At 38.7% G+C, this 10649-nt stretch overlaps 1 protein-coding gene and 1 non-coding gene across 2 annotated transcripts in view; one reads left to right on the top strand and one right to left on the bottom strand.

Moving 5' to 3' along the window:
• The first annotated feature begins 681 nt into the window (after positions 1-681).
• On the top strand, positions 682-4249 carry LOC111073974 (lysosomal alpha-mannosidase). Its single transcript, XM_022366549.2, has 6 exons — positions 682-823; positions 906-1276; positions 1447-1917; positions 1994-2604; positions 2659-2885; positions 2944-4249. Exons 1-6 carry the CDS (start codon positions 740-742, stop codon positions 4141-4143), a joined length of 2964 nt encoding a protein of 987 aa, XP_022222241.2. The 5' UTR covers positions 682-739; the 3' UTR covers positions 4144-4249.
• Positions 1379-10649, bottom strand: part of LOC111073977 — a 60691-nt gene continuing 51420 nt past the window's right edge. Inside the window, exons 3-4 of the transcript XR_002607768.2 lie at positions 1930-2565; positions 1379-1832 (exon numbers count right to left, since the gene is read on the bottom strand). This is a non-coding gene — a transcript (uncharacterized LOC111073977). The remainder of the gene's footprint in view (positions 1833-1929; positions 2566-10649) is intronic.

Raw genomic sequence — 10649 nt, 5'->3', positions numbered from 1 at the left:
ATATATTATTTTGGTTGTAAAATTTGAAATTTGCGCGGTTAACTGTTTGCATTGAAAGTATATATGACTGGTGCTGCAACGGAATTTATAGATTAGATCAACGAAGCTGGCCTTTATATTTTGTGCTTAGCTTGTTCAAGTACAAATCCATAAAACAATTCAGAAAAATTATGAACGTTTTTATCAATGTTCCGACCATAAAATACCCAGTAGTAGTTTTTGCGATTTTTTAATTACATGTATAAAAAGCCTATACCAGCCAACGTGGAGTTTTATATCGATCCAATTAAGAAGAAAATAGCCTTTTCTACAGGTTGCTTGAACGGATTCCTATAAAAATATGAATATGAAAAATGTTCTGGACAATAGATAAGCTTGTAACCTAGTATAAAAACATTGAAAACAAATGTTCACCTCTTCCTTTATAATTGTTATTAAAATAAAACTATATATGTACATATGTATGTGTGTATGTAACTACAATCATAGCTTTATACAGCTGTAAATGTAGATACGGCTATGTATTTGTCAAAACTATGAGCAGTGCAACAAATTGTTATCAATTGCCTTTCATAAATTGATTTTAATTTAATAGTCCCACTCATGCTAATGGGATCCAATCTAGAAAGCTTATCACCAAGTGGTGAATTTGCTGTGTCCAAAGGTGATAGCCTGATTGATTTCATTATATTCAAGTCAATACGACCGATTGGACGCCACTGAAAAGCCGTTTTTCGAAATGAAGTATTTTAAAGGCGTACTAGTTTTGTTGGTTTTGGTTTCTCTGAACATAGTGGTCTCCGAGAACGTCTGTGGATTTGAGGTACACATTTTGATTAACACATTTAAGCTGCATTAATAGAATATTTAATATAACCTTTTATTGTTGTGAATACTAATTTTAGTCCTGCCCTAAAACCAATTCAAATATGATTAATGTGCATTTAGTCCCCCACTCACACGATGATGTCGGGTGGCTCAAAACAGTTGATCAATATTACTATGGAAGCAATAAAAATATCCAGCATGCTGCCGTCCAATATATATTAGACACAGTAGTTGAAGAGCTATTAAAAGACTCAAAGCGTCGTTTCATACAAGTAGAAACATCTTTTTTTTTTAAATGGTACTCTGAACAAACAGAGACTATGAAAAAAGCTGTGAAGCAATTAGTCGCTGAAGGACGCCTGGAATTTGCTGGAGGCGCGTGGAGCATGAATGATGAGGCCGCAGTTCACTACCAAAGTGTCATAGACCAATTTAATTTGGGCTTAAAGTAAGTAACTGCAGTAATTTATTTTAATTTGGTTCGTGCATAACGTTTCCAAGGAAACAGATAATTCCTCTGCAATGCTTTCAGTAAAAAGTAAAGGGAAATAGAGATTTTATTTTAGATGATCGGTAGATTATTGAATTATATAATTTTTTAAATATAAATATTTTCAGATTTTTGAAAAACACGTTCGGGGCTTGCGCTCGTCCTCGAATCGGTTGGCAGATAGACCCCTTTGGGCATTCTCGAGAAATGGCTTCCATTTTTGCACAAATGGGTTACAACGGGGAGTTTTTCGCTCGGATGGATTATGCTGAAAAGAATAAACGCCTAAGTACCATGACAATGGAAATGATTTGGAAATCTAGCGTATTTTTGAAAAACTCCGAAATTTTCACTGGTTTGCTTTATCGTCATTATGGATCTCCTCCCGGGTTCTGCTTTGACATCCATTGCCAGGATGATCCAATAATTGACGGTATGAGCTACGACAATAACGTAAACAAACGAGTCGATGATTTTATTGCCTATGTAACGTCAATGTCGAAGTCGTTCCGAGCTAATCATATAATGGTTCCAATGGGTGATGATTTCCAATATGAAGACGCCGAGGTAAACTTTAAAAATATGGACAAACTAATTAAGTAAGTACTTACAGGAAAAAGTATGATATCCATTTTTATTTTATTTTCAAATTTTGTTCATTTACATTTCCACCAGGTACGTTAACAATCGTCAATCGGAGGGTTCAAAAATCAATATTTTTTACTCAACTCCATCTTGCTACCTTTACGAATTGCATCAGTTACTGCAAAGTTGGCCAAACAAAACCGAGGATTTCTTTCCATATTCTAGTGACACTCATTCCTACTGGACTGGATATTTTACTTCACGTCCAACCCAAAAACGTTTCGAGCGGGATGGAAATCATATCCTTCAGACGGTTAAGCAACTTATCACACTAGCTAATCTCACCACCGCTAAGCACGAAAAAGGCCTCAGAAACTTGCGGCAGGCAATGGGTGTTATGCAGCATCATGATGCTATTACGGGCACTGAAAAACAAGCAGTTGCCCAAGACTATGATCGTATGTTATTCAACGCAATTATTGGTGCCGAAAATAATGCTCGGGATGCTCTGCGTGTGCTAACCAATCTTAATAATGGGGAGTTTCAAAGTTGCTTAGAATTAAACATAAGTGTTTGTGCGCTTACACAGACAAGTGCCAACAACATAGTAGTAACTTTAGTTAATCCGCTGGCTCACACTTCTTCACAATATGTACGCTTACCTGTAAGAAAAGAAAACTATCAAGTCACAGATGAAAACGGTATTAGTGATGATTTATTGAATTTGACAATATAAACAAACTGTTTTTATTTAGGTCGTGAAGTACCATCGGAAACTGTACCTGTGCCATTGGAAATTTTATCTCTTCAACACCGTTCAAATGATACTCAGCATGAATTGGTCTTTAAAGCCAGTGTGAAAAAAATTTCCAACTTCTATATTCGCGTACTTCCATTTCCAAGAAAGAAGCATGACTTACTCAACGATCAAACAATACCCATAGCAGAAAACGATGCGGACGAATTTACGTTAGAGAACTCAGTAAGTAAGATACATAAAAAGTGTTTCCCCCCAATTCAATTCAATGAAATATTTTCAGCTTATAAAGCTTGTGTTCGATAAAAGTACAGGAGGGCTTAAACGCGTAGAAATGAATGGGGTATCCGAAAATATTCACCAAAGCTTTGCCATTTATAAGGGCTTCCGGGGCAATAATGGCTTATCAAAAAATCGATCCTCAGGTGCATATGTTTTTCGTCCAGATGGAGACATTGAAGTGCTTAATGATAAAATAGAATATTCAATTTACAATGGTCTGAATGTAAAGGAAGTTCATCAACATGTGAACAAGTGGATTTCTCAAGTAGTACGTATTTATGAGGGGGTAAACCGAGTTGAGTTTGAATGGCTAGTTGGGCCGATCCCAACGGACGATGGAGATGGAAAAGAAATTGTTACTCGCTTTTCAACAAACTTGTCCTCGAATGGCACTTTCTACACAGATTCCAATGGTCGAGAAATGCTTGAACGTAAAAGAAACCAAAGGGAATTCTTTAAACCAGATATGACAGAAGAAATAAGCGGAAATTACTATCCAGTTACCGCACAAATGTATATGCAAGACGAGGATAAGCGTATAACTCTATTCAATGATCGTTCACAGGGCGGAACTAGCTTGGAAGACGGTGAATTGGAGTTAATGTTACATCGTCGATTGTTAAATGACGATGCATTTGGGGTCGGCGAAGCTCTTAATGAAGAACAGTTTGGTACGGGCTTGATAGCCCGTGGAAAAGTTTTTCTTATTCTGAACGCTGTGCCGAAGAATCCAATGTGTGCTGAGCGTTTAACCCAACATGAAATACATTTGCCGTTTTGTAAGTTTTTCAGTAAAACAAATAGCGTTCCTTCAGTAGTTCAGCATTTGATCCCAGATTTTACCGATTTTCCGGAATCAATCGAACTTCTTTCCCTTGAAGCACATTCAACCAACAAAATCCTTTTACGAGTGGAAAACATGAATTCCTGTGGAAGCATAAAAAGCTTTAACATTTATCCACTTTTCAAATCTTTGCGTGGACAACAGATTTGGGAAGTAACTTTAGATGGAAATTTGCCACTAAGACACATAAAGAGATTCAAGTTTCACCAGGATGGTACCGGTTTTATTCCCTCTTCAGTTAGTTTCTTCTCTACACCGCATAAGCCAATAGAGGCGAATTATACGATGGATGCTTCTGAGTTCACTGTGACGTTGTTACCAATGCAAATTCGTACCTTTATACTTCGGCACGAATAATTTATTTACAAAATAGTTATGTTTATAAAGTTGGATTAAGTTTAACAACAGTACCGTAAAACTAAGCCGTTAAAGCTAAAATAGAATAAAAACAATAAAAGCAAGCCTACTAATTGCATATATTATCATTTTCTCGGAATTTCCTCAGCCACGTTTGTTACATCTTTGTAATAACCGAAAACACGAAACAGGGAATCCAAGCGAAGAGAAGAAAAGTGTTCCGGTCTCTGAGAGACTTCCCTTTCCTTTACTCCTCCTGCTGCAGAGCACTCAGCATCATAGGTGGGGTCACCGTCCTTCTTCAGCTGTGGGGACCCACGTCAACTTCCCGATTTTCTGATCTTACCTCTGATCTTATCTTCAGGACTTGCTTACCTCTCGTTGGATAATAGGCTAACAGTAGAACCTTCTAGTTTTCCGTTTGAAGGCTATGTTCCGCTCAGGTCAGATCTCTCCTGGATCTTAAGATACCGCTGATAATGGCCCTTAGCCTTTATTCCCTCCTTGGAACGCTTCGGCCATTCCCTATGCAGGGAGATGGTTCTCGGCTCAGGCGAGCGGATAAGGCTATCTTCCTCCGTCCTGGTCACTGACAGCTCTCTATCCAGCCTGCATCGACTACGGCACCCGTGCGGCTCACCATGCAATGAGTCGTATTTGTGACAGTAGTAATGTAACTTTGGCCGTTGTTGTCCTCCCACATTCAGATCGTGGTTTTAGGACCACGAAAATGTGAAGGGATCTACAAACAAATGGGTAGCTATACTAGCTGGCATCTTGGAAATAAAGGAACTTTTTGTGTTTCTCTGATTTTTCCCTGAAGAAGACGAGTTGGCGTCAGCAGATCTTTTCAGAAAATACATTTTCAAACACCGACAGTTAAATTTAAACGCGCAAGCCTGGGCCTAATGTGGTGTAAGTCACGCTTATGCTAAAAACAGAATTAATCGAGAATCTCTAAAAAACACCATGGGATTGGCAGAGCAAGAGGGTCACGGCAGGAAAAGAACCGTGTAATGTCTGAACTTGAGTAAGCACACGCTCGGCTTATCACGGTACTCCTTATTTTTAAAAGTTTAGAAAACGATGGTAGTAATTCGTTGACTTGGCGAAAAGTTTTCGATGTGGCATAACTGCTGCAATTAGAAACAAGAGCTCCAGAACAAAAATGCGGTTGGTTCAATAGTTCAACTAAAACTCATTTTTTGGTGGGCGCAGCATAGGCGCTGCATAGCATGGGCGAGCTTTCGCTGGCTCTCTCGCCTGTGAGAACACAGATTAGAGCAGACGCTGTTAAACCTTATTCTATAGTTGTTTTGCGCTCCAATAGACTAAACAGACATTATCATAGCAGACAGCAAGATGAGACATGGTCGTCTAGAAGGCCATACGCTGGGCAGCGTAGAAGGTAGATATGTAAAGCTCGAGAACATCATTGAATTAATGCATTCTATTGGACTGATTAAGTGGTATCGCACATTAACAGTAAGAGGGAACCATAGATCTGTACAGTCGCAGCAGTTCATTTCATTCAAATGGTAGTATCTACAATTTAAAAAATACGAGAAAGCCAAAATCTGAAAAATAAATATTGACCATATATACCAGATTACAGAATTGGATTAGAACGGATCCTGACGATTTGTACCTTATGTTTGCCTTATGTAATACTCTTTTTACACTGGGCCGCATCATTGGATTTTTCCGTTATATGGAACATGCGACAATTATGCTCATAAGAGCCCAGTGGATAAAAGAAGTCAATGATGCGGCCGCATCAAGTGTTTCCATATTCGATGAATTCCAAAACATTAAATGTATTTAGTAAGTAGCGTAACGCGTGGGTCTGCTAGTATTGTACAATTTTGTTGTAAGTTCTAAATTAATAATTACAAGGGTAACGAGAAGGAACGTATGAGTCGTTTCTGTGGACGCTACTCTGATTTTATACCTGGAAATTATATAGAAGGCAGGAATGATGCTGGCCTACGACAAGGTGGCGGCTGAGAACCGGCAAGACCAGCAGTTGCATTTCCAGCAAACCTAGAAAACAGAGGCATGTATCCGCTAATCCTATCAATTTCACGCATGATCGAAGCCTTGAAAGCACTGGCAAGTGTTTCAAAGCTGTCGCTCAGTCCACTATGAATTTCGGTGCAGTCCAATTCTTCAAGCTCGTTGTGCAATGTATCGAATTCCCCATTCAGCTTCTCGATCTGCTCCAGCTTTATCAGTAGCATGTAAAAATCACAGACCGCAGCCTCATCTTCCTCAGTCAGTATATAAATTTGTGAGCTTATGATTTATGTAGAATTTAAACAATTTTACATGTTTTTGTTACATCTGTTATCTACATCTCCAATTTGGGTTCCATGTATAAAATGTATATTCTACATACAAAAGTAGATTCAACATCTTCTCCGCATAGGTCGCGCATTGCACAGGGCAGAGTGTGTGCTAGCGAGATAGAGAATAAGTAGCGTCAGCAGCGCTGAAGGAGGCAGGGGAAGCAACTGAAAATTAATTTCTTTATTCTGGCTAAAATAACACTAGTAAACACGACACTTACGCTGTGGCCCAAAATGACTTTTTCTGATAGATTTAAAAATTTGTAAGGAATTTTTATACCCGTACTCAAAAAGGAGTTAAGGGGTATATTAGATTTGTGGTAAAAGTGGATGTGTGTAACGCAGAGAAGGAAACGTTTCCGACCCCATAAAGTATATATATTCTTGATCAGCATCAATAGCCGAGTCGATAGAGCCATGTCTGTCTGTCCGTCTGTCCGTCTGTCCGTCTGACCGTCTGTCCGTCTGTCTGTCTTGTTGAGCGCCTAGATCTCAGAGACTATAAGAACTAGGGCAACCTAGTTCCAGACTCATGTGATATCCCATTGCTACAAGTGTATTTCAAAATTTCGCCCCGCCCCCTTCCGCCCCCACAAAGAACGAAAATCTGTGGCAGGCACATTTTTAAAGATACGATAAAACTAAAAACGCATTATCGTAGAGAATGATCATATCTACCAGACTACCGAATCTGAATCAGATCGGATCATAATTATAGCCAGAATGAAGAAATTAATTTTCTGTTGCTTCCCCTGCCCACTCCTTCCAACGACAACGAAACTCATTTTCCATCTCGCTCGCACACTCTGCCGCGTTCAGTGCGCGAGCAACCCCTATCGGAGGAGATGTAGAATCTAAATGGTACATGTATAATCTACATGTTAGATGTAGAATATACATAATATATGTAGATGTAGATAACAGATGTAGCAAAAAAATGTAAAATGTAAAATTTTTTTTTTAATGCTAAAATTCTAAAAAATCATATGTTCAAAAATGTAAATACTGACTGAGTACGGATATAAGTAGAGTCGCGTCTTTAGAAGCCATTCACACGTTCCTTCTCGTTTTTTTTTAGGTTTAGTTTTTTTAAGAATTTTTTAATATGTTAATGTTTTTTTTATAGAGGTATTCTATTTCTTCTATTTTTCACATAACTTATATACTTATATCTGGTTGCATAGAACTTTGCAGTTCTAAAAAGCTGTAAAATGCAGTTATAAATCTGATCTTTACACTTTGTAAATGCAGCTTTACGCATGGAAGATATTAAGTTTTCAAATTCAAATTTGATAATTTTTGGCGCTATTTTTTTCCGAAATTTTGACTTTAAAAACACAGGATTCAGATTCGGCAATCTGGTAGATATAGTCATTCTCTACGATACTATCGTATCGTATCTTTAAAATTGTGGCAGCCACAAATTTTCGTCTTTTGTGGGGGCGGAAAGGGGCGGAGCGAAATTTTGAAATTCACTTTTAACAGTGTGATATCACATGAGTCTGGAACAAAATTTGTTTTCCCTAGCTCTTATAGTCTCTGTGAACTAGGAGCTAATTAAGACGGACAGACAGACATGGCTATATCAACTCGGCTATTGATGCTGATCAAGAATATATATACTAGGCCGGGCCAAAATTTTACCAAACAATTTTTTTTTTTTCAATTTTCAATAAAATCATAACATTTTTTTCAAATTTTTAGTTTAATATTTGGGGGTTGCTACCACGAAAAAAAATACAAATTTTTGGGTAAATATACATTAAAAAAAATTTAATTCCCGGATTTTTCAAATAATATTGAAACTTAGAAACTGGTTCATATTGATAATGTCTGGACGTTGATATGCAATGACTGCACCATCAAGTGGACAATGCGACACCATACGCCTGTTACGCGCGGAACCCAGGCAGAAACGGAGCCCCTCCTCCCGCCCAACCGACCGAGGGGCGCTGCCGCATGACGCGCAACGCGTTTTACCGAACCGATAACACAACTCAAAGGGCTAAACATGCAAAGAAATAGTACTAATTACGGGAAAGGTATAATAGTATTAGTGATTTAAGAACAGGAAGGGAATTAGTAGTGGATATTATATGGTAGAGGGAATTGAAGTCCGAGCAAAGTATCTAAATGGTTCGTGCAAGGAATAATTCGATCTACAAAGCGGAAGGAACAAAGGAATGAAGTTTCTAGTAGATCTAATAGGGATCGTAAAGTTTATGCGGCTCAACAAGTCAGGGCTATCTACGTCACCCTTGATCAGGTTGTGCATAAAAATCACACCAAGCATTTTTCTACGACTAACTAAGGTTGGAAGGTTTATTAAAAGCAATTTACGAGGATAAGATGGCAGTCTCACACCTGCATCCCAGTTAAGGCCACGCAGAGCAAAAAGTAAAAAGTTTTTCTGGACTGATTCTATACACAAGAGCCGTACTCTAAAATCGGACGAACAAGCGAGATGTGGAGAGTCTTCGTTATATAGGGGTCGTCAAATTCCTTTGACCACCTCTTTATAAACCAAAGCACACCCATGGCCTTATTTACCATGGTAGAAATGTGTTCAGAAAACCTTAACTTTGGGTATAATTTAACACCAAGATCATCAACTAAGGTAATTCTCTCAAGAGAACCACCGCAGAGGCTATAAGAAGCCAAAAGCGGGCTGGAGCGATGAAATGTCATTACTTTGCATTTCGAGGCATTTAGGTGTAACATATTTGCACAACACCATGATTGAAAGTTATTGAGATCGGATTGCAAGCGAGAGTGAAATGAAATGTCCTTATACTGGACACAAAGTTTAACATCATCCGCATACATGAGTACTCGAGAGTTTGTTAATACTGAAGGCAGATCATTAATAAAGAGTTTGAATAGTAGGGGTCCTAACCTTAACAGGTGAAGAGGAGTTTTTGAAGAGGACTCTTTGAGACCTAGAACGAAGGTAGCTAGAAATCCATCTCAAAAGATTAGGCGGAAACCCTAAAAGGTCAAGTTTTTGTGCTAAAAGGGAATGGTTTACAGAATCGAATGCTTTACTAAAATCAGTGTAAATGACAGCCGTCTGCAAGTTACCTTGAAAGCCTTTAATGATAAAAGAGGTAAACTCTAATAAATTTGTGGTTGTTGATCGTCGCCTTATAAATCCGTGCTGGGACGGAGATATAAGTGATTTGCAGAGATGGTGCAAGTGCGGAGCTAACATTTTTTCAAACATTTTAGGAATAGCGGATAACTTAGATATACCTCTATAATTATTTGCATCAGACTTGCTACCTTTCTTATGGAGCGGAATAATAAAAGATTCCTTCCAGATGGGGGGAAGCATGAAGAGTTAATGGATAGGGTGAATAGTTTAAGCAAGGGTCCACAAAGAGCGTCGGCACAGTACCTAAGTACACAGCCGGGAGCTCCGTCGGGACCTAGTGAAAACACCGGCTTAACTAGTCGAAGATCATGAAGCAGTGAGCTTTCATTTAACAAGGGGCTGAAGATGCCATTCGACCTTGGTAAACTGTATGGATACGGCTGACCAGAGAAGCTCTCATGAGAATAGGTTGTTTGGCAAAAAGATCGGCAATTGCCGATCCGCCTAATTCCGCCTAATCTTTTGAGATGGATTTCTAGCTACCTTCGTTCTAGGTCTCAAAGAGTCCTCTTCAAAAACTCCTCTTCACCTGTTAAGGTTACTTCTGGAGTACCACAGGGCAGCCATCTAGGACCCCTACTATTCAAACTCTTTATTAATGATCTGCCTTCAGTATTAACAAACTCTCGAGTACTCATGTATGCGGATGATGCTAAACTTTGTGTCCAGTATAAGAAATTTCATTTCACTCTCGCTTGCAATCCGATCTCAATAACTTTCAATCATGGTGTTGTGCAAATATGTTACACCTAAATGCCTCGAAATGCAAAGTAATGACATTTCATCGCTCCAGCCCCCTTTTGGCTCCTTATAGCCTCTGCGGTGGTTCTCTTGAGAGAATTACCTTGGTTGATGATCTTGGTGTTAAATTATACCCAAAGTTAAGGTTTTCTGAACACATTTCTACCATGGTAAATAAGGCCATGGGTGTGCTTGGGTTTATAAAGAGGTGGTCAAAGGAATTTGACGACCCCTATATAACGAAGACTCTCTACATCTCGCTT

The sequence above is a fragment of the Drosophila obscura genome, unplaced genomic scaffold (assembly GCF_018151105.1).
Source record: "Drosophila obscura isolate BZ-5 IFL unplaced genomic scaffold, ASM1815110v1 contig_9, whole genome shotgun sequence".
In the NCBI taxonomy this organism is placed as follows: Eukaryota; Metazoa; Arthropoda; class Insecta; order Diptera; family Drosophilidae; genus Drosophila; species Drosophila obscura.
The sequence above is the reverse complement of the archived record's forward strand: the minus strand, read 5'-3'. Positions and strand labels throughout refer to the sequence as shown.